The sequence below is a fragment of the Sturnira hondurensis genome, unplaced genomic scaffold, assembly GCF_014824575.4.
Source record: "Sturnira hondurensis isolate 20B ecotype Veracruz unplaced genomic scaffold, ASM1482457v3 Scaffold0001509, whole genome shotgun sequence".
Classification (NCBI taxonomy): Eukaryota; Metazoa; Chordata; class Mammalia; order Chiroptera; family Phyllostomidae; genus Sturnira; species Sturnira hondurensis.
Window position 1 is genome coordinate 75,424 of NW_028074140.1, and position 27,459 is coordinate 102,882.

The following is a 27,459-nucleotide window of genomic DNA, read 5'->3' on the forward strand; positions in this document are numbered from 1 at the left end:
TTTGAATAGGTATGAAAATAAGGTTACTACCATTACATAGGAAACTTCTCTTTTGAGGCACTTTTGAACCATTGTCCCTAAGCACACAGTGGAGCCCAAGTGGGAAAGACAACAAGGTCTGACTTTATTGAAGCTTACCTCAAGATATTTCAACTGGCTGAAAACCCAGAGACCTGTCTGGCTAAGTGTATGATCAAACAGAATCTACAATTTAATTCAGGTAAACAAAAAAGAGCATTGATGAGCAACTCACCGCCCCCTGGTGGCCCAATGCTCCCATCCAGCTTTGGAATATGGACCTCTCAGAGAAGGCCAAACTCAAGCCAGGTCAGGTCCCATGTCCTATAGACCTGAAGCCAGAGGTTTAGGAAAAACCTTCCACTGGGTTTGGCTACAAGGTGGCCAGCATTAAGCTTTGCCTGACTTGTATGGGAAGTGGAGAAAAATAAGCTGATTTTGAATCTGGACCTCAATGTTGCTGGAAAGTCCAGTATCTCAGACAGTAGATGTGTCAGGTACATCCTGCTTAGTACAGCTCCGTAGAGACAGCTGATGGCCCAGAAGATCATTCACTAAATCAAAATTAAACACCATGGCTACCTCCCAATAAATGGGTAAAATAATGTGTTTCAAAAAGGACTGAGTAATGCCACTCTGTGTGTTGAAATCATTACCATTTATCTTTTTTTACAACAGAAATGGAGGAGGGGGGCATCTCAGTAAAAGACTATTAAGAGGCATCATGAGACAAATCACATCAGAAGACAAACTTTCTCAGCACCAGTATTCAAAGGCACAGAATCACAACACTGTAGTGCAGTCCATGCAAATTTCAGTCTCCGGAATTTCAGACAGGAAGGAAACCCTTTAGTGATGACAAAATAATAAAAGAAACTTTAAAAAGTTACAAATAGTACATCTTATTTTTAAAGAAATGTATTTTTTTAAATGCCTATAAACATCTTTATTTTTCCTAAATTGGCACTCTCATGCAAAACAGATTGCTACCATCTTATCATCTCCAGCTGGCACTCAGGACCCCAAGTACCTCACAAGACAAGGATCTAGATGCACCAAGGACAGAGATTACGCAGTAACAAGAGGTAGGTGGCGAATGCATTTCAGGGCAAGATGCTGACAGGACCAAGACACAGGCTCAGATCCCAGGTTCGGAAGGTTCACGGGAACATCCACGGGTTCCACGTTGGGTGGTTCTGAAGATCAAATACATTCACTAAAATACGAGCCTCACAAGGTCAAGGATTTTCCCATTTTACCCACTGACACATCTCGAGTACCTAAAGAGTTCCTGGCACACTGTTGGACATGAATAAATATGTATGGAATTAATCAAGTGGGAACACAAAGAAAAGCATTTTATATACTGTACAGTACCATCAAATGTAAAGTATTAATACTAGTTCATCTTTCAGACTTATTAGATCTTTATCCAGAACTGAATGCTTTCTTAAAATACATCTTTATTCAGTGATCAATAGCAAAATATTGTTTCCTAATAGATACATGGACAGCCACTATAGAACAAGGAATGGAATGGGGAAACTTTACAGATGGCAGAATGTTACAAAGGGGGCTACAAGTAAAGTAAAATAAATGAGGCTGCCTGAGAAATTCAAACTGTGGAGGGAAAGATCCAGCACCCAAGCAGATTAGGCATAATGAGTGAGCACAAGAATACTTTCTCACACACCACTCACCACAAACAACTAAGAACGCAATATTTAATGGTTTTGTGTGGGTGCTTCCAGTGCTAAATCACAAGCTCCAAGAGAACAAGGTCTCATCTGTCTCATTAACCACTGTAATCCCAGTGCCAGGCATACAGTAGGTGTTCAATAAATATTTATTAGATGGATGAGAGTAGGGAAGAAGAGGGGAAACAGAGTCTGTATCCTGACAGGCAAGATTCAGACCTCAGAAAAATTAGGTTCAAGCTGCTAATACGGGACAAAATTTTGCCATGACCACCAGTCTTGCTCAGGAGATGGATATAAACATCCAACTGAAGGAGAAAAACCTCAACGTGAACTAAAACTCAAGATACCGTTTCCCCAAAAGATGGTAAGAAAAACTGTTAGCACCACCTAGGTAAGAGATGGGAGAGACTGTGATCTCTGGGAACTCAGAGACTTGAACCAGGACTTGCCCTTTTTCCTTCTGAACAAGTGGAAAGCAAATGGGTCAAAGTGTCTTTCTGCAACCCATAACCCCACAGTGAGTAAAGATGAATTCCATCCTGCCAGAGGTCTCCCTCTAGTTGGTGGTCTTGCAAGGTTCCACCTTGCCCAGCACTTTCCATTAGCAAAGGAGATGCATTTCCACAGGGCACCCTTACTGCACAGGGATCTCCTGGCGATGCTGAGTTTTCTGGTGCCGGTTGAGAATGGACCTCTGGTTGAAGCTCCTCCCACAGGCAGGGCAGTGGTAGGGCTTCTCCCCCGTGTGAATCCTCTGGTGTCTGACCAGCCGCTCCCCTTTACTGAAGCATTTCCCGCATACCTGGCACCCATATGGCTTCTCCCCAGTGTGGGCTCGCCGGTGCACAGCCAGGTTAGCATTCCTGCTAAAGCTCTTGCCACACTCACAGGTGTAGGGCTTTTCCCCAGTGTGAGTTCTCCGATGTACCTGGAGATGCTGCCTCCGGCTGAAGCTTTTCCAACAGTCCCCACACTTATAGGGCTTCTCCCCTGTGTGACTCCGCTGGTGGACCTCCAGGTGGTGTCTCTGACTGAAGGTTTTCCAGCACTCGCTGCACACATAGGGTCTCTTTCCCAGGTGGGTTCTCTGGTGCTTCATGAGGTATTCTCTCAGAGTAAACCCTTTCCCACACTCAACACAGCCATAGGATTTTTCTTCTTCATGGGTTCGCTGGTGTCTGACAAGATTTGAGCTCCGACTGAAGCCTTTACCACACTCGGGGCACTGAAAAGGCTTCCAGAAGGAGCTGTGAGTCTTGAGGTCATTGGGCATGGGCAGGATGCCATGCTGGGGAGGAGGAGGCCCTGGCATGTTTCCCACAGAGTTACCAGGCTCCTGCTCACAGATTCTTCCAAGGGCTCCAGGGCTCTGGAGAGCAGCTTCCCCAAAGCTCTCTGATGCCCCCTGAGCAAGCACCCCTTTGAGTTCTGCCTGCTGGACTTTGGCCTCCTTTTCCTTGCTCCCAATACCTACAGAACAAAGGAGACACAGACTGATTCTGTAACAGCTAGGAAGTAAATTTGTTAGAACTAATTCCTTCTTTTTTTCTTCAACCAGCAACCTCAATACATTTTACTTTCTTTGACCCTGAAGCCAAACTTTCCTTTACTTCTTTCCATCTTTGTCATGGACTGAAAGTCTGTGCCCCATCTCCAAATTCATAGGCTGAAGCCCTGAGCCCCAGTGGGATGATATCAGAAGGCAGGGGGAAACGAGAACTCTCTCTCTGAACAAACAAAAAGAGGTCATGTGGCCATGATCCCTCATGACGGGATTAGTGCTCTTTCGAAAAAGATACACAGATCTGCCTCTCCCCGCTGCCCACCCCTCTCTCTGCCACATCAGGTCAAGTCAAGAAGGTGTTGTCTGCAAACCAGGAAGAGGGCCCACATCAGATACAGAATCTGTTGGCACCTTGGACTTCCCAGCTTCCAGAACTGTGAGGAATAAATGTCCATTGTTTAAATCACCCAATCTTTAATTATCTATTGTAGAAGCCCAAGCTAAGACAAATTCCATGCCTTTTTAGAGAAGAGTCTACCAAATTTTAATGTTTTCCCACTTTCTAATTCAGACTCTTTTATTTCCTTCAAAATCTAACTCAACGAGTTCTTAGAAACACACCCTGATTGTTCTCTTACTGCGGATCTCTTCAGCACAAATATATTCCATTAGCACTTTATTTATTCTGTACTTATTTATCTATGACCTTGTTGTAACTGCTACTTTACATCCATCCAAACATTTTGCCTTCCTCGGTGACTATAAGCCTATTCCAACAATGGTGAGCTACTTGCAGTTCTCCATATTGTACATTCACCTGCTCAGATCACTGTCCCCACTCACACTGCTCCTTCCACCTAGCCTTGTTTTACTAATCTGGGTCTCCTGAGAACCCAGCACAGTGCCTGACTCAAGGAAGGTGCTTAATGACTGCTGGATGAACAAATGAACCCAGTTTGTCACTGACATTCTTATACCAGACCACCTCTACTACAGCATCTTATTAAGACCTAAATGCCTGTGAATGCTACTGAAATGCCTTGCCCCTTTTAGAAGTCCTTCCTCTGATCCCTCTTATACTTTCTCTAAATTAACAGAACAATTGTTTATAGGAGAACAAGAGGAAAGGGAAGAGAAAAGGTAATAGGAAGAAGCAAGGCAGGCAAGAGAGAAATAGCAAGTGGTACTTAAATTGAAAAAAGAGTCCTTTCATTACATGCTTCCTGATTTGATTAAAGTCTGAAGGACACAGCTATCAACCCTGAGGTATTGTTTCATAAACTTTCCGTGAAAGTGTACAAAAAAATAAATGGAGAGTTCAAAGAATTTTCATAATGAACACACCCCTACAAACAGCATCCAGTTTAAGAAACATTACCAGCACCCAGAAATTCCTCTCCCATCCCCTCCAGCTACTATATCCTGCCCTCAGGGTAACATACTATCCAGACCTTTATCACCATAAAGCACATTTGCCTGTTCTTGAACTTTACATAATTGATCCACATTGTTTCTGGCTTCTGCTCAGTATTACTATGCTTGTGAGATTCACACATATCGTGGTGAGTAGCTGTAGTTACACTACATTCTTTTTCACTGGTATAAGTATTACAGTGTAAGAATATATTCCAACCTATTTAGTATTTTGACTGATGTTCATTTGGGTAGTTTCCAGTTTTGAGGTGTTATGAATAGAAAAATTAAATCTAAATGCAATGTGTGAACCTTAACTAGACCCTAAGAAAAGGCAAATACGTATTATATACTACGGAACGGAGGCCTGAAAATGTTTATTTCTCAGACCTTATCCTACACAGCCATCAATGCCAGAGCTGCAACTACTGGGGAATGAATGTCAGGAAGACCTGAAGGTTGAAGCAGCTAGCAGATGGTGTGTCTGAGAAGCAGACCTTCAGCTCACCTAGCCTCAACATAAGCACTTAGGGAACTACTAGGGTTGTTCTGAAGCAATGAGTGTTTAAGAGGACAAACATACAGCCAGAGTCTCTAGAATAGTCAAAAAAGGCCAGGATGATGTAAACCCCCTAGGAACAAGAGGGCAGAATCCTTCCCTCCATAGTGGCATCATTGGCAAAGGTACATCACTGATGGGGATTAAGACACTAGAATGATGGGACCTCTGTTTGGGACACGCTGCACAAGACTCCACACTGTGCAGTTGCCTCTAAGGGTTTCCACATCCTCTGCCACTGAGGAATCGCACATCTCCTTCTCATGGTGTGACAACCTTGTACCGGGCCCAGGCTTCCCCAGCCTCTTCCCCTAGTGCTCCTTACACTGCTCCATAATGAGTATTATTATTATTTTTTAATGTACATGAGTTGCTTTTATTTTGTCAACTTTCTTTCTCTACAAATATTGTAAGATTTTTTAAATCATTTAAACCATTTTAAGTGTACAGCTCAGTAGTTTTAAGTATGTTCACATTGTTATACAACTAATCTCTAGAATTCAATTCATCTTGCAAAACTGAAATTTTGTCTCCATTAAGCAACTCCCCATTCTCCCCTGCCCCAAATCCCAGGTAACCATGAATCTACCTTCTGTTTCTATGAATTTGACTATTCTATTATAGCTATCACATGTAAGTGTGATCATACACTATTTGTCCTTTTGTGCCTGGCTTGTATCACTGAGCGTAATGTCCATAATCAGCATTATTATAGGCACTTGGGGTCTTCATCTGACTGTTAAAATCATGGAGGCAGGCACCTTTATTTTTAGCCTTTCATAGCGACTACTATGTAGACTGTTGGCCACACGCCAAATAAATATTTTGGGGTGAATAAATGAATGAATGCTCACTGACTCACAAAGAATACTCACTTAATAATACTTACACAACTAATAAAAATATCTAACACTACTATGCTTGCCAAATGTTTTTTTTTTTTTATTAAAAATTTTATTTATTTACTTATCTTTAGAGGGGAAGGAGAGAGGGAGAGAAACATCAATGTATGGTTGCCTTTCATGCGTCCCCTGCTGGGAGTTGGCCTGCAGGGAACCCGCCTGCAACCCAGGCATGTGCCCTGACTGGGAATCAAACTGTGATCGTGTGGTTCGCAGGCCCATGCTCAATCCACTGAGCTACACCAGCCAGGGCCCAAATGTTTAGATTTATTATCTCATTAAATCCTTACCACGCCAAGAGACAGTGTTATATGAATATCCCCATTTTACAACTAAGAAAACTGAGACCTGAAAAGGTCAAGGGAGAAGCCCAAGGACGCAGTAAGTGGTGAAGCCAGCATGGGTTCTCTCAGGTCCTGAGGGAAGTACAATAATACTCTTACTCAGCCCTCAACATATATCAAGGCCAGGTGAGGTCAGGACGTATGAGTGGTCAGTACATAACTTACAAAGATGTTATTAAAGTGGAAAAAAGAGAATTAGAGAAAACAAAGGAATGGGCCACCCTCGTTTCTTTTCCTGTCTCCACTGTGCTCCCCATTCAGCCCACAGAAACCTTCCACACATTTTTCACTCTGGAAATTCCCCAGCCCCTGCATTGGCCCCTGCTAGCTTTCCCATTAGGGCCTTCACCCTGATAACCCTTCCCGCCTCTTTTCCTGCTCATGTTTTCTGTACATGAGCTCTTTACATGTGCCTGATGGCCAAGTCCCCCCAGCTCTCATCAGGCAAAACCGAGCTATCACATGAGACAGGCCAAACCAGACTCTGCTTGCTCCATGACACAGGCCCACACCAACCCTTCCTGTCTCTAAAATCCTACCATGCATTCTCATGCCCTCCTCTAGATGTCTACTCTACATGCCCCGAAGGTTTCATGTACATTAGTCTCCCCCAACTCAAAGCTAAGCTGGGGCCTACATGCAGAGGACATTCAATAAACATGTGCTCAGTGAATGAGATCAAAGGTTCCATCTTTTGTTGCTTTTCTCTTGCTCTCAAGCCCTCAATACCCTTCAATTGTGTACACAGATTAGGTGCTCAGGAATCCTAATGACCAACCTGGCCCACCACAGCCAGAATAACTACCTCATGTTTTCTTGCCTCTTGCCTTCTTGTCTGACATGGCAATGTGCCTAGCCAGTTCTCACACCCTTGGCCCATGCTCTTTGATCCCATTTATTCATCTGCCATGAAATCCCCTTCCTTTGACAGTAGTACTAGGTTCTGACATCTGGAACAAAGTTTGTAGCTTTCAAAATGCCTGTTCCTTACCTGAAAACAGTCTTACCTGGAGGTGAAACTCCACAGGCCTGTGGTTCCACGTATTCCCCAAAGCAGTCTATCTGGGCTGGGGTCACATGCCTCCACTCCTCTTCTGGGAAGGCTAGAGTCATATCTTTAAATGGTCCCAACCCCTGAAAAAACAGGAGACTGCTTTGGATACAGAAATAATCCAAAAGTAGGAGCAATCTAAAAGCAGAGTGACTAGAGGGGACAATACTCTAGAGAACAAAGCAAGAAGATCAAGGAACCAGGGTCCCTAGCTGGCCTTGGGAGCAGAAGTGCCTGCCTCTCAACAAAAAGCAATGAACTGTTTGAGCCACTTTATTTTTCAGTCTCTGCTGTAGATGCTTAGCCTTTACCTAATAAACACAGCATCCAATTTCCACTTTCCAATCACCTCTACTTAATCCTTAAGCTTGATTGAGCCTGAAAGCTGCTAGTTACCCCTCATCTAAAACTGATTTTCCACCAGAGATAAGTCAACATTTGGGCAAGCCCTGTCTTAATGCCATGTTTTAATAAATGCACTGTCATTCACGACACCACGAAGAACTATTATGACAGACGAGGAGGGTCTGATTAAATTAAAACACATTGCTGTTGTTCTGCATTTTCTCCAAACCCCATCCACAGAAAACAGAAATAGGGAATGTTGCCAGCATCAAACCTGTTCAATGCTAGCTTTAACTAGATCACTTGACTCACTTCTTTTTTATGCCATGAACTTCCTAATATAAAATCTTCACTTTAAGACTCGTCCCTTTTGGAAAGGCGCCACACTGGAAATCTCTCACCACCCCAGTAATCTCATGGAAGAGACTCACAGTGTGGCGAGAATATCCATCTTTGCTCTAGTTACCCCAGACTTGTAGCAGGCTAAGAAGTGCAAGCAAGGCCAGAACTCCTGGTGTGGCCAGTGTAGGGACCAGACAGACCACTCTGCTCAGCACTCCTGAGAGCCCCCAACCCCAAGTCAGATACACTCCTGCTAACATAGGGGAAGGGAAGGTTCAGAGGAAGAGCAGCAGCAGAAGTATCCACAAAGGCTAGCCTAGCCACAAAGGGTTACTGATCTCGTGGCCAACAGCCACAGCCTAGACCAGGTCAACGGGGTTTCTATCAAGAATGTCCTCCTCCCACTATTGAAATAGTAATACTGGGTCAATTAAAAAAACTCAAAGAGTAATACAAACAAGTGAATTGAGCCTTATGTCAGGACCCTAAGGTATAGACTCAATTCAAATTAACAACTGAAGATAGTGAAATGGAGAGAACGAAGATCATCAGAACAAGAATAATTCAACTTTGTGGGTGGATCTCTGTTGTGCATAGAAATCTTGGGGAAAGTGAACCTCATTCAAAGCAATGTCATTAGCACTGAAAGGGCAGAGGCACAACTCACCTGGGATCCAGCCGTAAGAAATCCAACTGCCATTTCTTGGTCTCTGGTGTTCACTGAGGGGAAGCTAGGACCAGCCTGAAGAATTGGCAGACCTGAGCAGGGAGTAAAAAGCATGAGCAGAATCAGTGCTATCTTACAGTTAGCTCGTTCAAGGGTGTTCAATGTCTGACAGAAACCCAGGAACCAAAGAAAACTCCAGGAAGGGATTTGTGTGTATCCTACCCTGTTCTCAGCTGGGAAGATGGTCTCAACCCAATTACACCTGTCTCTTCAGAGCTATGCATGATCCCTACTCTGGAAATAATTCCCCTTGAGACTCAGTAACAGAATAAAGGCACACATTACTTTTAGGGATATGGTTGATCTGCCTACTTAAAAATATCTCTACATGTCAGCTAAATATTCCTGATGGTTTCAAGAAGGAATGTGTGGGAAAGGAGACAAATGACAAGAGAGCATGATCTCAGATACACCCTGAAAAAATTAAAGAGTTAAGGTACAGAAAACAATTTCACTTTATCGCTTTCCTACTAAAGTCAAGAAAGTAGCCAGAAAAACTCAGAATTATGAGGCAGAACCCCCCCAAACCAGAATTATCTCTGGAGGGTGGGCCCCTTGAAACACAGGCTACCCCAGCTCCATGAGTGTTCAAGAAACCCATCTCTATCAGAGTACCAGCTGGCATTATTGTGAGAGGCTGCATTTGGCTTCAGTGAACTTTTTTGACGACTCTTTCAATGTGTGTGTCCATTTCATGATGGCTGACTTATGAGCTCACCTGCCCATACCACTGTGTATTCAACAGTTTTTGAGCAAAAATGGTATGACCCCCATGTCCCACCCTCTCTATTCACCTGACCTCACCCCAAGCAACTTTGTTTCCCTAGATGAAAAAAGTCATTAAAGGTAACATTTTGCTGATGTGGAAGAGATGAAACAAAAAATGGCAGAAGCAATAAAAGGCACCAAAATCGACAAGTTCAAAAACTGTTCTGAGTAATGGAAAGAAGGCCTAATAGGTATATTGCATCAGGTGAAGAGTACTTTGAAGGTGGCTAAAGTTTAAACATGTAAGAATAAATAATTTTTTATAAATAAATTCTGGGGATTTTCCCCCCTCCTAACCGCCCCCCCACCACCACCACCACACACACACACCTTGCAGGTAACTTAGTTTATCAACTGCTGGGTTTGTAAAGGAAAGAGGGAGAGAGAGGACACAAAGCACCATTTCCTGTGACCTTACTTCCTGTTTGCATCTTACCCTGCTCTTGGAAGGCCTGTGTCCCAGCACCAGGGTCCTGATTGAGGTGCTCCTCAGTGCTTTGTTCTAGGCCTTGAACTCCTTCCCCACGGGGCATCCCCCACTCAGGCTTGACTTCCACTGGCCCCAGGTGGACACCAGGTTCCCAAGTGCTTCTGCAAAGTGCTGTCTCCTCCTGCTCTCCCTGCATGTGGCATGGAACCTAAGAATAGGCCCAAAAACCTATTTCAAATGAGGCCTGGTTATGAAGGCAGTTGAACTAAAACCTAAAAAGAGAACCAAGAAAACAACTATTCCAGCTGCAGGGGAGAGGAAGGACAAGCTGGCTCAGCTCTTCACCAGGATATCAATGAGAAGGTGGAAAGGAAGCTAAACTACTTTCCTCAGGCTCTGAGCAACATTTCTGTGTCCATGCCATTTTACAAGGATCCCTTCTGTCTGCCTCAAATACAGATCAAATTCTACCATGAAAAACATCACAAAGAACCTAAATATGGTTTCACTACAAGAAGAAAAAAAAACTCCCCAGTTACAGATGCTGAAAATAAAAACTACAAAGCCTAAACTCTGCCATAAATTAGCTGGTGAGGAAAAGTTGCTCTCTTCCTTCCCAGATCATGTAACTGAATCAGAGAGGCAGAGAGAATAGCCAAAGTCTCAAGGAAGCACCAGCAGAGCAGTTACTTGGCATCACCAGAATACCACCACAGAAGCATTGTGTGAGCCACTCGAGCTGAGGTCCCAGATGTGGAAATAGCACCATTACAGACAACTCTTCTTGGTGAGAAAATTCACAAAACAAACTTCCCTGCATTCCCACATGCAGCTCTGTGCAAAGAAGAATGGGTCTAGAAGGAATCTTGGAATCTATCACATCTACCTTCTTTGAGCCTGAGACTCACAAGGGACATATGGGCAGGCTTCTGCCCTGATGACCAAAAAAGCCCTGGGAATGGCTTTTCTTGCTGAAAACTCCACTGCCCTCCAAAAAGTACCTCTAGGAGTATAGGCACAGAGATTCTGCATCTAACCCACCTCACAGTTCCTCAAACCTTTCAATTCTTTAAATCTCCCCCCATCTCACCAACAAAACAAGACCTGAGACCCCCTTCTCACCCACCGCCTTGGCCTCCAGTGCTCTCTCTGTGAAGTCCTCCACCATGGCCACCAGGGCCTTGCCACTCTCCGGGCCATGCTCCCAAATCCAGGTATAGAACTCCCGGGGCAGGATGGTCAGAAACTGCTCCAGCACCAGCAGCTCCAGGATCTGCTCCTTGGTGTGCAGTTCAGGCCGTAGCCACTGGCGACAAAGCTCCTGGAGTTCCCTGAGGGCTTCTTGGGGACCAGCTGCCTCCTGGTAGCGGAACTGCCGAAACCTCAGCCGGAAAGTCTCAGGACTAGCGTCCTCCCTTCCCCTGCCCCATGGCAATTCTTTCTCCAATTTTACCACAGGAACACCTATCTGCTGCTGCTGAGGATCTTCTGCCATCCCTGGACGCTCTTTAAGCATTTTCGCACTTCCACCCTGAAGACTGAGGGTCTGTTGGGAAGACCAGACAGACAATGACTGTAAGTGAGACACAGATCAGTCCATCCCAGTTGTCTCTACATCAATGAATATTCTGCTGGAGAACATGTGAATTACCTTCTATGAGACATTTTCAAAAGACTAAACATACATCTTGAAACTCATGTCAATTCAATTCAGTATTTGCTAACCACTTAGTATGAGCAGAGAGTAAATATAAAATATATAAAGTTTAGCTTATACCCACAAATACCTCAGGATCCCATTAGCGAGATAAAACTACAATCAAAGGATGTAAGATGGGTAATAATTAGTTCAGTCACCTGGTCCTACTCTTCCAAAACTAAAGGAAATAAACATTCAATACATATATATGCCAGGCCCACAGAAAGTAGAAATACAGTAGAGAGTAAGACAAACCAGGTGCTTATCCCCTGAAACTCATACTAGTGCAGCAGAGAGAAAAGAACAAATGTAAGCAAATAAATTGAAATTATAAATGAGGATAAGTTCTAGAAAGGAAATAAGTAGGGTTCTCTGCTAATGGAGGATAAACAACTTCAAGAACACTTTTCTGAAGAGATGACACTTAGGCTGATATCTGCAGGATGAGAATGAGCCAGTCCTTCAAAGACCATTGCAGGCAAAAGCTTTGAGGCTAGAAAATACTCTGCATGTTGGGTAACAAACCAAAGTACAGTGCGGCTTCAGCAGAGTGCATTAGGGGCAGAGCTACACAAGAAGTAGTAGCAGAGGCAGGAAGAAACCACATTATCCAGAGCCTGGGCCACAGTAAGAATTATGGGCTTCACTTCTATTTCTTGTTTTAGTGGGGAGCTACATGTTTTACAAAGGCCACTTTACCTGCAGTATGACAAGAATTAGTGAGGGAAAGGAGGGAAGCAGCACTTACTGTGGTTCAAGCAGGAGATGACAGGATTTATATCAGGATGGTAGCAAAGAAGCAGACAAAGACATATCGTGGAGATAAACCAAACAGACTTGCTGGTGGCTTGGGTGTTTGCTCAACCTAAAGACAACAGAGCAACATATATATCATTTCCAACTTGTGTAGGCTTTACCATTTAGAAAGCATGTGAACACATACTCTCATTTAATACTTACAATTCTGTATGGTGAGTACTACTTCTCCTAGTTTTCAGATGAAAAAAACTGAAGAGGAAGAGGTGAGATGGTTGGCCAAGGTCGACATTCCAAAATATATAGTTTAGATGAGAAATATGGGAAGCAAAAAAGAGAAAGATAATTGTAGGTTCAAGCACTCCTGAAAAAGAAGAGGCTTCTTCTAGACTGGAGAATGTGGGCAAAGGGGGTAACTTAGGCTGGGGAGACAGATCTGCAAGTCCAAAGCGAGTAAAGGGCTTGGCTTTTAGGGGAAGAGAAGATCACTCTAAAAGGAGGGAAGAATGAACTGCAAATGCAATTTCTGCTCAATATTCTATTAGATGTTTATGTATTTTTCTAAACCTACTTTATATTTTCAGTCTATTCATCTTCTCTCCTGCATCGATTGTTCTTTCATGATTTTCTAGCTGTTACAAATATCCTAGCGCAAATGTTTACCAATGTGTCTCTGCCTACCAGATTCCCTAAAGACAAAAAATGTCCTCATTCATCTTTTATTCCTCATAGCTGACAAACAGAAGGCATCTCATTGCTATTCATTAAAAGCGTGTCCTACGTATTGCTCTATAATAACTACGTTCACTTTTCAGAGTTCCATTTTGGTTCAAGGTCTCGGGTTCGTGGACAAGAACCCAGCATTAGGCCGACTCTGGCCGGGTGGGATCTGCATCGGGTGGGATCTGCATCGCTCCTACGTGAGCCAACTACGGGAGTCCCCCTCCCCCAGCCCTGGGTCCCAGCCCGCCAGGCCTAGAAACCACGGAAGGCAGCTCCGAGGAGTCACGCCTCCTTCAGCGTCAGTGCCGCCGCTGCTGCAGCCCGGAATTGCACCACAGCCGGGGCCTGGAGCCCCGACCACCGCCATTCTTACGGGACCAACCCAGCTCTCACCCAAGTCCCCGCACCCGTGCCCACGCCAGCCTCCCCAGTGCCCTCCACAAACCGGAAGTGGGCCACGGAAGCTGTCAGACAGGTGCGTAAGTAAAGGGCCCCTTCCGTTTCCTCTCTAGGACTCTCGGAGGTCAGAGCATCTCCATGGTCGCTTATCCTCTTAAGCCGTTTGAAGCAAGCGAGGGGCTCTTTCTCGAGCTAACTGCATTCTTCAAAGTTCTCGGTCACCAGATCCCTTTGCGCCTCCATGCCTTTGCACCCGCTTTCCCTCTGTGGGATAGACTCTCCAGACATACACGGGACACGGCGCCTCCCTTTTAGGGGGTTTACAATCCAGTAGGTCAACACGTGTGTATTCCTTCAGCCCCGCTGCTTATTGCCATGCGTAGGGGCCGAGAATGTCGGTGGAAAGAACTTAATACACGTTTACATAAGAGAGGCTCGATTGCAGTAGTTGGGGGAGGGTAATCAGGGAAGTCTTACCGGAGGAGTCGGCACCTGCGCTCGGATTTCAAAGGTGGACCAAAAAATGAGGTAAGAGTGTCCCCAGCAGAGGTAGCACTACAAGCCCACAGAGTGGGGAGGAGTTAACGGCATTCCTGAAACATCAGAGCCACTGGAGCAGACGGTTAAAATAAGTACTTCGGAAGATAACCTGAAGGCACTAGGAAGTAGTGGAAAGGTTTAAAGGTGGAAAGAAACCAGTTTTAGAAAAAGATGCTACGAAACTACGAGAAAGACTCAACAGAGGAGATGGAGATCCAAAGTCTTCAGAACAAAGGGCCTGGGGCTTTTGGGCTGCCCTTGCTTTTCTCCGTCCTTATCTTGCTTTGCCTTAAACCTATGCCTTTCTCTCCCATATGAGCAACGCTTGTTCTCTTCCAAGAAAACGTATCACCAATAAACTGTGCCGACACACTCATGGACTTGCTGATCTATAATTCTTTACTGTGTGAGCAAGAAGAACCAGGTTTCTCGCACAACACCCTGATCAGCTTGACTCGGTTGACTGTCGTCTGGCAAAGCAAAAGGTTGCCCATTAGATAATGGTCAGAGCACATTCCTGGGTTGCTGGCAGTCCCCTGTTGAGGTGTGTATGATAGGCAACTGATCCATGTACCTCTCACAGATCAATGTTTCTCTTTCTCTTCCTCCCTTCCCCTCTCTCTAAAAATAAAATAAATCTTTTGCCCTAGCTGGTGTGGCTCAGTGGATTGAGCACCAGCCTGCAAACTGAAGGGTTGCTGATTTGATTCCCAGTTAGGACATATCCTGGGTTGCAGGCCAGTTCCCCACTTGGGGGTGTGCAAGAGGTGACCAATGTTTCTCTCCATCTTTTTCTCCCTCCCTTCCCCTGATGAACAAAATCTAAAAATATATAAATAAATAAAATTATAAAAAAAATAAAAGAAGACAACTGATTGTTCATCTGAAAAAAAGATAACATTGGGTCCCTACCTTATACCACATGTCAGGGTCAAGTCCTGGTTTCACAGGGTCTCAGATTCTTTTACATTATAAATTACAACAACAATCCTACATGGAAGTAGTATCAGATAGCCTCCAATAGCTAACATGCACTCACATTCAAAAGGGTTGAGACTGGAATATATTGAAGGCCCAAGAGAAACTTCCTGATTGGCTCAGGCAATCTGGGGGAAATGAACTATACCTAGTGATATAAAAAACATTCTTCATTTTGCTATGGAGAAGAGACAGCAAAGAGGACATTCTGAAAGAGGCAGGAGATTGAATTAGATCACAGGTTTCCACGTCAACTGTGGAGAGGAAAAAGGGGCTGCTCTGAATCAGAGAAAAGAATCAAAGGTGGGTGATGATCTAGGTCGGGGCTCAGCAACTTTTTCTATGAAGGGTCAGGTAATAACTATTCCAGGTTTTGTGAGACACATAGTCTGTTGAATATTATTCATTTTTACAGTCCTTCAAAGATGTGAAAACATTGTTAGCTCACAGCCAGGGCTGGATTTGACACAAGGGCTATAGTTCATTGACTCTTGAAATAGCTTATTTTTAAATTGTTCTAGAGAGGTATGTAAAGAGTTAATTCTTGGCCTCTTTTCTCAGTGATGTTATCTGCTGAGAGTACAAAGGACAATGATAAGCTCGGAGCTTCAGTAATGGAGCAATAGTTGGAATATCTGTTGTGAGGAATGATGTAGGAAAAAAAATGTAAGGTGAATGGAAAGATTGTGAAACAACACTAAACACCCATGTGAGATTCAAAACAAAACAACAAGTGCTATAATCAGTCTACACAATTGCTTGTGCAATCTGGGGGCAGATCTTCAGAAAACAAACAGATTAATCCAATATTGGAATTTGTCCCAATGATTACAAAAATGCGAAATGGAAGGAAAGGAGGGCTCTGATGGCAGGTTGCAGTGAGTGACTGTGGAATACAAAGCTAAGCAGAGAGGAGTGTTGGAAACCAATAAGAAAAACAGAGAAGCTAAGGAATCAGAGGTTGGGATGAGGCCAAGAAGCAGGTTTCCTGAATTTTTCAAGAAATGTTATAGGGAAACTAACTGTAAAAATATATATCCTTTCGGTTTTCCACAAACAAAAATTTTGCTATATTCTGTCTGCACTTTGCTTTTTACTCAGTAAACATATCTTTCCAAATATACACATATTGATCTACCTCATTAATATTTTGTTGCATGTATTTCCCATAACTAATTAGTTACACAACTTATGAAGTTTATTGGTGGCCATTTAGGTTGTTTCCAACTTTAGGATTTACCACATATCTGGGATGAACATTATTATGTGTAACTCCTTGTGCACTTTTTGTAAATAAATCTAAAGGATGAATTCCTGTACATGGAATTGCTGGGCCTAAAAATTATGTGCATTTTGAATTTTGTCAGCTATTGTTGCCAAATTATCCTTCAGAGTTCAAATTTCCACTCCCCAAAACACTTGGGGATAATGTTCATTTCCCCACAATCTCATCAACATTGGATGTGCCCTGACTGGTGTGGCTCAGTGGATTGAGCGCGGGCCTGCAAACCACATGATCACGGTTCGATTCCCAGTCAGGGCACATGCCTAGGTTGCAGGCCAGTTCCCGGTTCCCGCGAGGAGACGCACAAGAGGCACCCATACATTGAAATTTCTCTCTCTCTCTCTCTCTTTCTCCTTCCCTTCCCCTCTAAGATAAATAAATAAAATCTTTTTTAAAAATCCCATTAAAAAAAAAACATTGGATGTTACCAAACTTTCCATCTTTACCAATCTGATAAGTGAAATGTGCCCCAGTTTTTATTTGTATTTTTTATTTGTATTTCCTATTTATGAGTGAAGTCAATCATTATTCCTAGCTTCATTCGTTACTTGTAATTCTTTTGCTTGAACTGGCTATTTTTATCCTTTCCTCTGTTTCTGTTGGGTTATCTCTTATTGATATGAAGGGTTTTTGGATGTTAGAGGAATTAGTTCTTTTTCAAATGTTTTGAAAATATTTTGCTATTTGTCTTTTGCCTTTCTTAATGAAATTCTATGCACTGCAAGATTGTTTGTTTTATGGATTCAAATTCATCTTACCTTTTTTAAAAAATCTTTTGTGTTTTGTACCTTCTGTACTCCAAGATGACTTTTAAAATTCCCCCATATGCCCTTCCAATATACTTAGGATTTTATCTTATTTCTGTCTGAAATGCATCTAGTCAAAGAAAAACAATAGAAATCCAGCCTCCCCTGGGCCTCTTTTTCCAAATGGCTAGCAAGCTTCCCTCAACACTATTGAAGGATCTATTTTTCCTTATTGATTTAAAAGGCCAATTTTATCAACCATTATATTTCTATGTAAAGTTGCCTTATATTTGGACTCTTATTCTATTCTGTAATCTATCTGTATCCTGTCAAGACCAAACAAATTGTTTTAATTTATGCAGTTGTATAATATCATTTATATTTGGAAGAGCTTTTCTATATTACTGGCTCTTCTTTCCCATGGTTTAAAGAGATTTTTGAAGAAATTTTTAAAATAGTTGCCTGAAAACTGCAAAGGAAACCAGACACAGTCCATCCTCATGCTCCCAGCCTGGAGATATCAGACTATAACCAAGGAAAATGGCATTGTCCTAAAGAAAACATTTCAGGAAAGGTAAGCAAATGAAAGCTTCTTTTTTGTAGCAAAGAACATGGTACTGAATGCACTGAGAGCATTGTGAGAGACTGAGAAGAAAGAAGGGGGAAAGGGAAGAAGGAAAAGAGAAAGGGACAAGAGGGGCAGACAGAGAGGAAAAAAATATCGTAACAAAGAAATGAGATGAGGGTATTGGGTGAAACACAAGAAAGGAGAGGGGAGGACAGAGGCTGTCATTACCATGGGGAAGAAATAGAAGAGGCAGCAGAGTTTACTTAAAAACATTTAAAAATCTGTTCTGAACAGCAGGCCTGGGCTGTCAGGCTTGACACTGGAGTAAATACTTCACCTCTCTCGTTCTTTATTAACAATATGGGTAGAATTATTTCTGTCCTGTCTTTAACAGGACAAAGTAAAATGGCAGATGTGAAAGCTGTTTTAGCATTAATTACAGAAATAAAGATTATAGGAGTTCAAAATGCTGATGTGGACAGTTTTGGATATTTGACTTATATTACCCAACTTAGCCTTTAGGATTTAATATACATTTTTGAATAGGTATATTTACATGATTCAAGAGTCAAAACCATATAAAAAGTTACACACAGATAATTATTGCTCATACCTCTACCCACTCTGTGCACACTATTCCTTAATCAACTCCCATTTCTAAAGATTAGGGGTTTTGTATGGCCTTCAAGTGTTTATTTATTTGCAAATACTAACATTCATACATGTTCCCTATCTTCTCTCCTTCTCTCACACAAAAAGGACATACACTAGATACCTTGCTTCTTATCACGTAATATGTCCTAGAAAATATTCCACATCAGTGCAGAGACCTTTCTCCTTTTTTTTAAAAGCTGGTGTAGACATAACAATTTATTTAAAATGTCCCCCTACTGATGGACATTTGAGTTGCTCCTAATCATTTGTTATTACAAATTGCTGCAGGAATAAATAACTTGTACCTATGTCATATTAAAATTTGTGTGAAGGCATACTGGTTGGATAAATTCTTAAATCGAGAATGTTAAAGTATCAATGCTAACATAGTGTTGTAGATATTGCCAGATTCTCATTACAGGTTGTATACTATTTTACACTTCCATCCACAACATATGACGGTGCCTGTTTCCCCACAGCTTAGCCAACCAAATGTGTTGCATTAAACTTTTGCCTTTTGCAAATCTCATAGAAATAGCATTTCAGTGTAGTTATCTCCATTTGGGGAAAATTTTGCATTCTTTTCAACACATTATTTAATATTTTAAAGTTTGTGTTTGCTAACCCCAATACCGGGATAATTGCATCTGCTTCTATTGGTTGTTTTTTGTCTTGTCGGTCACATTTTCACATGTCTCTTAATTTTGCATTGTATGTCAGTGTTTGTGCATAATGGAAGAGGCTCCAGGCCTCCCATGATGGGGCAGCGTTTTGTTACAGAGTATCTATTCCATTAAAAAAAAAAAAAGCACTGCCTTATCAAGGGTTGACCATTTTGTATTAATTTTCCCAAGTAAACATTACTCCTTTTAAATAGAAAGGAACTTTATTTCAGTATTTTTGAATTTTAGCTTTAAATATTGGTTCTCCTTTTATTTCAGTTTTCTTCCTCATGGACCCCAATTTTACATATGTTGGATCTTCTTTACTTGTCTATTATATCTTTCTCTTTCTCTCAAATCCTTTATTTTCTTCACTTTTATTATTAATACGTTATGTCTCTTACTGTTCTGGTGTCTATTCTCCTTGGTGCCAATTGTAATTTGGTCTTCACTTCTGACTCTTTCCAATTCTTTCTCTTTTTAAAATATTTTTCTTAATAATCATCAGAGGATATGTTTATTGGTTTTTAGAGAGAAACAGAGAGTGTGTGAGAGAGAGAGACATCATTGTGAGAGAGAAGCACTGATAGGTTGCCTCCTGTACATGCTCTAACCAGGGATTGAACCCATAAACTAGGTATGTGTCCAGACCAGGGATTCAACTCACAACTTTTTGGTGTATGAAACAACACACCAACTAACTGAGCCACCCGACTAGGGCTCCAGTTCTTTCTTGAATTCTATCAGTTTCTATTTCATATCCTTGTTATATGGCTCTCACCTTCTGTTGTGGGATAATTTCTTCTCTAAGTTCCTATAATTCTGAATTGCAGGCTTTTTTCCCCTAGCTGCAACTGCTTCACTGAGTGTTTAATTTGCCTTGGAATGTTGGATTTAATTTTCCTCTATTTTGTGACTTTTTTAGTTTTTTTCATGTTCAGACTTTTGCTTCTCTATTTGCATTTTCCTATAATATCCTTATATTGACACTGGTGTTTTACTCTTTTATTTGAATGAGTTTGATTTTTCTGGACCAGCTATTTACAGATGGAGACTGTGGAAAGGGAGTTGGGTAAGCATAACATTCCCAGTCTCAGTGCAAGGGCTTTTTCTCCCATTGCTACACTGAGGGATACTTTCTTTAATATAATAGTGCCCATGGAGCCAGGATTCCCGATTCTTATATCCTAACAGCTCAAAAGAGCTTATACTACCATTCACTTCCTCCCTTCTATTCTTCATCTGTCATTGCTATGAAAAGATACTGTTACCTGCCTTCCAAGGTGGTCTTCTCTTTTGCAAGTGGTGCTTTTTAAATTTTTCCCTTTATGGACTCCCATGTACTTTCCATGCCTTCTCTGTCTCCTCAACACACATGCCCCATGTTTCTCCTCTATCCTATTCATAGCCATTCCCTCTCAAAGTGAGTCCTTCTCAGACATCTGAAGGTTAATGTTTGCTAATCACTTTTGGAAAATGCCACCACTGCAACGCCTATATATTTATGGACCTACCCCAATGTGCCCACCATACCACTCTTCCAGCTGTGGCTTCCCATATTGGTTCTGCTGGTTTAGGTTGGTTTAGGCGACAGTTATGTATCTTAGTTTGTAGATTTTCTCTAATCCTAGTTTCACTGATAATAATAGCTCTCATACGGATTTTTTTAGGAGGAAAAGTGAGACAACTGGAACTAGACTGTCACCATATCCCTATGAGAAATTCCCAGGATACCTTTCAGAGAGAAATGTAAGAAAATAAAAAATATGTATACAATTAAAACACCTCGTGGCTGTTTTTCAGGTAAGTATGTCTTAGCTCTTCTGCTTGGTATAAGCCTCTGGAGAACAGGAACTGGTTCTGATTCCTCTATGTACCGCCACAGTGCCCTGCACAAGGTCAGCCTGCCCTGAACACTGTTTAACAGTCTCAGCAGAGTCCACTTGACTCTAGCCATGCTCATCACATTTCCTCTCCAGAAGGACAGATAGGACTCCCCTGGACTTGTTTTTGCATTTACACTGCTTAAGTTCTAGGAACTTTTCCCACATATGCTGTCTTGAGAGAGAGACACATCGAGGCATTGTCACTTGGTGTGGTTGACTTGAAGGGTCTTGGATCACTCTCCTGGCCTCCCCATTGCCCCAGAGCATTTGTACTTCCCAGTGACCCTCATCCTAGCTGGGAGGCTGAGTGCTCCCCAGTCTTCATGCATCATCAGGAGTGTGAACGGGGCACGCTGGAGGTTCAGTCAGGAGGCTTTGACTCTAGTGGAAGGACGGAATGCCAATACACTGATGGCTAACTTGCCTTATGCTTTCCTCAGAGCAACGACTCATTAGGCTCAGGCTTCCAGACCTGGGAACTCAATCTTGTAGATGTTTTCACCTTTAACCACTCTCACCCCTTCCTCTCAACAAACACTCAAGAAAAGTTTCCAATTTGGCTGGGGTAGAGGGGAGTGGTGGGGGGAAATGCAGACAACTGTAAATGAACAACAATAAAATACCTTAAATAAATAAGTTTTCAGTGCCAAGTCACACTTTTGTATAGGGACATCACCTTTTCTTTTAATATGACTAACACAACACCTTCTGTTGTGGTTACATTCTGTTCAGCTTTTGTCTTATAAAAGTTCACTTCACTTGATCATTTTTTAATATTCCTCCCTCCCCTCCTGCCCTCCAGCCAGGTTTTTGAGGAATGGATTAACAGAGAGTAGTCCTTCTTTTATTGAAAACACCTGTAAAAAAAAAGGGAAGGAAGGGAGGGAAGAAAGAAAGGGAAATCACTCCGAAAGTTCAGAATTCAAAAAATATAAACAAATTTCAAATATGAAAAAATTCAAATATGAACAAAATAGATCATTGTATAAGGAAGCGGAGCATTAATTTGACCCTCAGAAGCTTATTAAAAATAGTGGAGATTGGCAGAGGAGGGAGAGCCACTCACACAGCTCAATGAAGGGTAGAGGACAGACTCTCCTGGACTAGATAACAGTCTCTTCCTTCAGCAGGGTCTCCTTTTGTATTGAGCTCAATCCTCCTCCCAAACTCTCCAGATTCTCCAGGTGCGGGATCTCTTCGGTCTCCTCAGTATTCCGGGAAATGGGTAATAAATGGCTCCTAAGGCAGGCTGTTTCTTGAAAGAGGCAGATGGCACCTAGGTAACAGCAAAAGTTTGATTCAGGTTAGAGAGAGTGTCATGTTTCATGTCCTAGAGGTCAGGAACTCCCTCCACTAATACAACTCCTGGTCTGTACCTGCCCTTCCTTACACTCCCGTCCACCGAAGGGTACTATAGAGACAGAGAGGAAACAGCACCAGAAGACAAGGCATACAAACAGATGGATATGCTCACAAAACCACAGCCAGTGCTGGAATTAGCAATTGTCTAACCATTAACAAGTGAAAAAACGAGGTTTAAGAGAGGAAGGTCAAACACAAACCCAGGCCTTTTGAAGCCCAACTCAAGACCCTTACAAAAGAAAGGAAAAAGAAATTGATGTTCATGAGAATATATGAAGTCACCTTAAGAGAATGTCAAATGCTGTATTAATATTAACACTAAGATAAAGGACAACTTCTATTTTCAGCATTATAGCAGACTAGGTACTCTCCTACAAAAAAACAACAAAAATTTATAAATAAAATATTTCTTCAAAAATGTATTTCTAAATGCACCATCAGGCTGGCATCAGAGTAAAATATTCTTAGAAGCCAAAACCACAATGAAAACAGGAATCAGAGAGTTAAGCAAGCACACAATTAGCTTTCACCTCGGAGATACACAGGCAACCCAGGTGACTGATTTTCCTTTCTCTTGGCCATTTGGGGCACACACGCACACACACACACACACACACAAACAGTAGAAAAAGCCCACGACATGCTATATAGGAAATGCTAATAAAAGTCTTCCATATAAAACTGGAACTTCAAAGTTACTTGTGTTTACTAAAAATTTATAAACATAAGCTAGCTGTTACTGCGTCTGCAGCTAAATTCATAATACGTATGTATTTTGTCATCCTAGGCTAGTTGTCCCAGGCAGACACAAATGCAAATCCTTTTTTGAGTAAACACTTTAAACACAGGCCTCAAAGAATTTCTACCACAAAGAAAAAAAATCCAAGGAAAAGTAATTCACTGTCAAAAAACATAAAACATACCAAGAAAAAAGACATCACAACCAAGAGCCTGCATAAACAGCAGCCAATGGCCTCAGACCTGCAAACAATTTAATACTAAACTTTTAAGACACAAAATGTACAGTAAGTCCATTTAGCATGTATAATGAAAATATATTTAGAGAATAAAATATTAAGGACAAGAAACTATAAAATACAACGTTTAGGGGAAAATACAACTTCTGGTTATGAAAATAGATTACTTGAAATAAAAATTTAATGACTAGGTTAAATAGCAGCTAAAAAGTAAATGAGTGAAACTGAAGATATCTTTATATATGTTATTCAGAATGCAGCCCAGAAAGACAAAGAGAAGGAAAATATGAAAGAAATAAAAAGACATGCAGGATAGAGTAACAAGGTCTAACAGAAGTCTTCCTGGAGTTCCACAAATTTAAAAAAAAAAGAGAGAGAGAGAGAAGATTAAAATGTCCAGAAATACTGAAAGCTACTACTCCTCAGATTTAGTTCACTTACAAATACTAACATAAGTACCCATATCCTGAAAAACACCAAAGTCTAAGAGAAAAGAAAGAGTGCCTTAAAGAAGAATATTTTTATAGAGACCCAACTTCTCAACAACAATGGAAATGGGAAAATAATATCTTGAATGCTCAGAGAATAACTGTCAACTCACAAATGTGTGTATGGCAAAACTAACTTTAATGAACAAATTCCATACAAACAAAATATAAGTGTATTGCTAATTGACTATCATTAAAAAGCATTATAAAGAATATATTTTAGCCCTGGCTGACGTAGCTCAATGGATTGAGCGCAGGCCTGTGAACCAAAGGATCGTGGTTCGATTCCCAGTCAGATCACATGCCTGGGTTGCAGGCCAGTTCCCAGCAGGGGATGCATGAGAAGCAACCATACATTGATATTTCTCTTCCTCTCTCCTTCCCTTCCCCTCTAAAGATAAATAAATTTAAAAAATCTTTAAAAAAATGAATATATTTCAAACAGAAGGATAATGATCTTAGAAAATCTAAGAAGGTTGTATGAGCAACTAAGTTAGTAAATATATGGGTTAATTTAAACAAATATTAAATGCACAAAATAATGCAAAATGTATAGATTTAAAAAGAAATTAAAACATTGGACAAAATAGCATATAAATTGAGAGTGGGGAATCCTTGTATTTTTTATGAAGAAAATAAATATGTTGATTATATTTCAACTTTGTTGTATAAGCATTTTAAAATGTCAAGAGAAACTACTATATGAATAAAAATAGACCATATAACTTCCAAACTAAAGAGGGGAGAAATGCAATGAGAACTGTATACATAAAATTCAATCAATCCACAGCAAGGCAAGAGAATTGGGGTAGGAGGTGAGCAGAAAAGAACTGAAAGTACAAATTACAGTGATAGAAAAAATAAAAATGCATCAGTAGTCACAATAAATGTAAATCACTAAATGCTCCAGTTAAAAGAAAAAGATTATAAGACCAGATTTTAAAATCCAGTTATAAGCTATCTATAAGAGACATCCAAACCATTAAGACAGAAAAGTTTGTGTGTGTGTGTGTGTGTGCTTTTTTTTGTTTAGACAGAAAAGTTTTTAAGTAAAAGAATTAAAAAATATAACAGGTATATACTGACCTAAAGAACATAGAAGTAATGCCAAGATGGAAGCATAGGTAGACACACTGTGCCTCCTCACACAACAAAATAAGGACAACAACAATTTAAAAACAAAAAACAACCAGTACCTACAGGAAATTGAACTGTATGGAAGTCCTACAACCAAAGAGTTAAAGTAGGCACATTCATCCAGATGGGTAGAGGGGCAGTCGGGCAGCTTGGACAGAGACGGCTCTAGGCTCTCAGCTCTTGGCGAAGTGGTGGCTGGCAGACCCAGTGAGGTGGCAGATTGTGGACGGCACGGTGTGAAAGGCGGCTGGTGGACCAGGCAGCCCCACATTCTCATGCGGATAAACCAGGCAAAACGGCAGAGCAAGACAGACCGAGCAACACAGGGCCCCAGCGTGGGGAAATAAAGCCTCAAAACACTGATTGAAAACACCTGTGGGGGTGAAGAGAGGGGAGAAACTCCCAGCCTCACAGGAGAGTTTGCTGGAGAGACCCACAGGGTCCCAGAATGTACACAACCCCACACACCCGGGAATCAGCACCAGAAGGGCTCACTTCGTTTGTGGGAAGCAGGGGAAGTGACTGAAATCCAGCAGAGAGCAGAGCAAGCGCCATTGTTGCCCCTCAGACCCCTGCCCCACATACAGTATCAGAACCCAGTGACTGGGTTGCCCCACCCTGGTGAACACCTAAGGCTCCGGCCCTCACTATGTAACAGGAGCGTCAAGACAAATGAAAGGCAAAAAAATGGGCCCAAATGAAAGAACAGATCAAAACTCCAGAAAAAATGCAACTAAGCAAAAAAGAGGTAGCCAACCTATCAGATGCACAATTCAAAACACTGGTAATCAGGATGCTCACAGAATTGGTTGATTTTAGCCACAAATTAGAGGAACATATGAAGGCTAAACTAAGTGAAATGAAGGGAAATGCACAGGGAAACAATACTGATGGGAAGGAAATTGGGACTCAAATCAATGGAGGGGACCAGAAGGAAGAAAGAAACAACCAAACAGAAAAGAGTGAAGAAACAAGAATTCAGAAAAATGAGGAGAGGCTTAGGAACCTCCAGGACATCTTTAAACATTCCAACATCTGAATTATAGGTGTACCAGAAGGGGAAGGGGAAGAGCAACAAGTGGAAAAGTTATTTGAACAAATAATAAAGGAGAACTTCCCCAATCTGGCAAAGGAAATAGACTTTAAGGGAGTTCAGGAAGCTCAGAGAATCCCAAAGAAGTTGGACCCAAGGAGGAACACACAAAGACACATCATAATTACATTAGCCAAGATTAAAATGAAGGAGAGAATCCTAGAAGCAGCAAGAGATAAGGGGACAGTTATCTACAAAGGAGTTCCCATCAGACTGTCAGCTGATTTCTCAAAAGAGATCTTACAGGCAAGAAGGGGCTGGAAAGAAGTATTCCAAGTCATGAAATCCAAGGACCTACATCCAAGATTGCTCTATCCAGCAAAGCTATAATTTAGAATGGAAGGACAGATAAAGTGCTTCTCAGATAAGGTCAAGTTCAAGGAGTTCATCATCACCAAGCTCTTATTGTATGAAATGTTAAAGGGACTTATCAAAGAAAAAGAATATAAACACATGTACAGTAAAATGACAGCGAACTCACAATTATTAACAACCACACCTAAAACAAAAGCAAACTCAGAGGACAGCTAGATCAGGAGCAGAACCATAGAAATGGAGATAACATGGTGGGTTAGCAATAGGGGAGTGGGAGGAGGAGAGAAGGGGAAAGGGTACAGAGAATAAGTAGCATAGGTGGTAGGTAGAAAATAGACAGGGAGGGTAAGAATGGTATGGGAAATGTAGAAGTCAAAGAACTTGTAAGTATGACACATGGACATGAACTAACGGGGGAATGTGGGTAGGAGAGGGTATGCAGGGTGAAGGGGGGAAATGGGACAACTGTAATAGCATAATCAATAAAATATATTTTAAAAAAGAATATAGAAGTACCTATAGTAATATTAGATAACAGACATTACCACAAAAGCATTGCTAGACATAAAAAGGATAATAATAAAAAGTTTAGCCTGCGACCAGAGGATGGTGGTTCAATTCCCAGTCAGGGCACATGCCTGGGTTGCAGGCCGGTTCCCTGCAGGCCAAATCCCAGCAGGGACGCATGAAAGGAAACCATACATTGATGTTTCTCTCCCTCTCTCCTTCCCCTCTAAAGATAAATAAATAAATATTTTTTCTTTTAAAAAAGGTGACTTTAAAAAAAAAGTTTCATTCCCTAGTAAAATATAACAATTCTAAATCAAGATTTAAACAACATAATAAACTTGATCTAATGTTTATAGATAAAATTGCACTCAACATGAAAACAGACCTGGAACTAAGCTATAAGGCAAGTCTCAATGAATCTGAACATATTAGGATTATATAGACCATGACCTCTTGTCAAATTGAAATTAAGTTAAAATCATAAACACAGAAGACATGGCTCAATGGATTGAATGCGAGCCTGTGAACCAGGAGGTCGCTGGTTTGATTCTCAGCCTAGGGCACATGCCATCTGGGGT

At 41.5% G+C, this 27,459-nt stretch overlaps 2 protein-coding genes across 7 annotated transcripts in view; both read right to left on the minus strand.

Moving 5' to 3' along the window:
- Positions 1-923: 923 nt before the first annotated feature.
- ZSCAN25 (zinc finger and SCAN domain containing 25) overlaps positions 924-27,459 on the minus strand; it is a 35,261-nt gene continuing 8,725 nt past the window's right edge. The window contains exons 3-9 of one of the 4 annotated variants that reach the window (XM_037028248.1): positions 12,763-13,069; positions 12,551-12,667; positions 11,230-11,649; positions 10,110-10,311; positions 8,846-8,937; positions 7,448-7,574; positions 924-3,188 (exon numbers count right to left, since the gene is read on the minus strand). In XM_037028248.1, coding sequence (XP_036884143.1) covers positions 2,353-3,188; positions 7,448-7,574; positions 8,846-8,937; positions 10,110-10,311; positions 11,230-11,619 — 1,647 coding nt within the window. In that variant the 5' untranslated portion in view covers positions 11,620-11,649; positions 12,551-12,667; positions 12,763-13,069 and the 3' untranslated portion in view covers positions 924-2,352. Of the gene's footprint in view, positions 3,189-7,447; positions 7,575-8,845; positions 8,938-10,109; positions 10,312-11,225; positions 11,650-11,754; positions 12,522-12,550; positions 12,668-12,762; positions 13,737-27,459 lie in introns of those variants that run through there. The other 3 variants (XM_037028267.1, XM_037028257.1, XM_037028275.1) reach the window with 3 other exon arrangements.
- TMEM225B (transmembrane protein 225B) overlaps positions 21,654-27,459 on the minus strand; it is a 40,787-nt gene continuing 34,981 nt past the window's right edge. For all 3 annotated transcript variants that reach the window (XM_037028306.1, XM_037028296.1, XM_037028287.1), the window contains 2 exons: positions 22,066-22,275; positions 21,654-21,856 (listed from right to left, as the gene is read on the minus strand). In XM_037028306.1, coding sequence (XP_036884201.1) covers positions 22,103-22,275 — 173 coding nt within the window. In that variant the 3' untranslated portion in view covers positions 21,654-21,856; positions 22,066-22,102. The remainder of the gene's footprint in view (positions 21,857-22,065; positions 22,276-27,459) is intronic.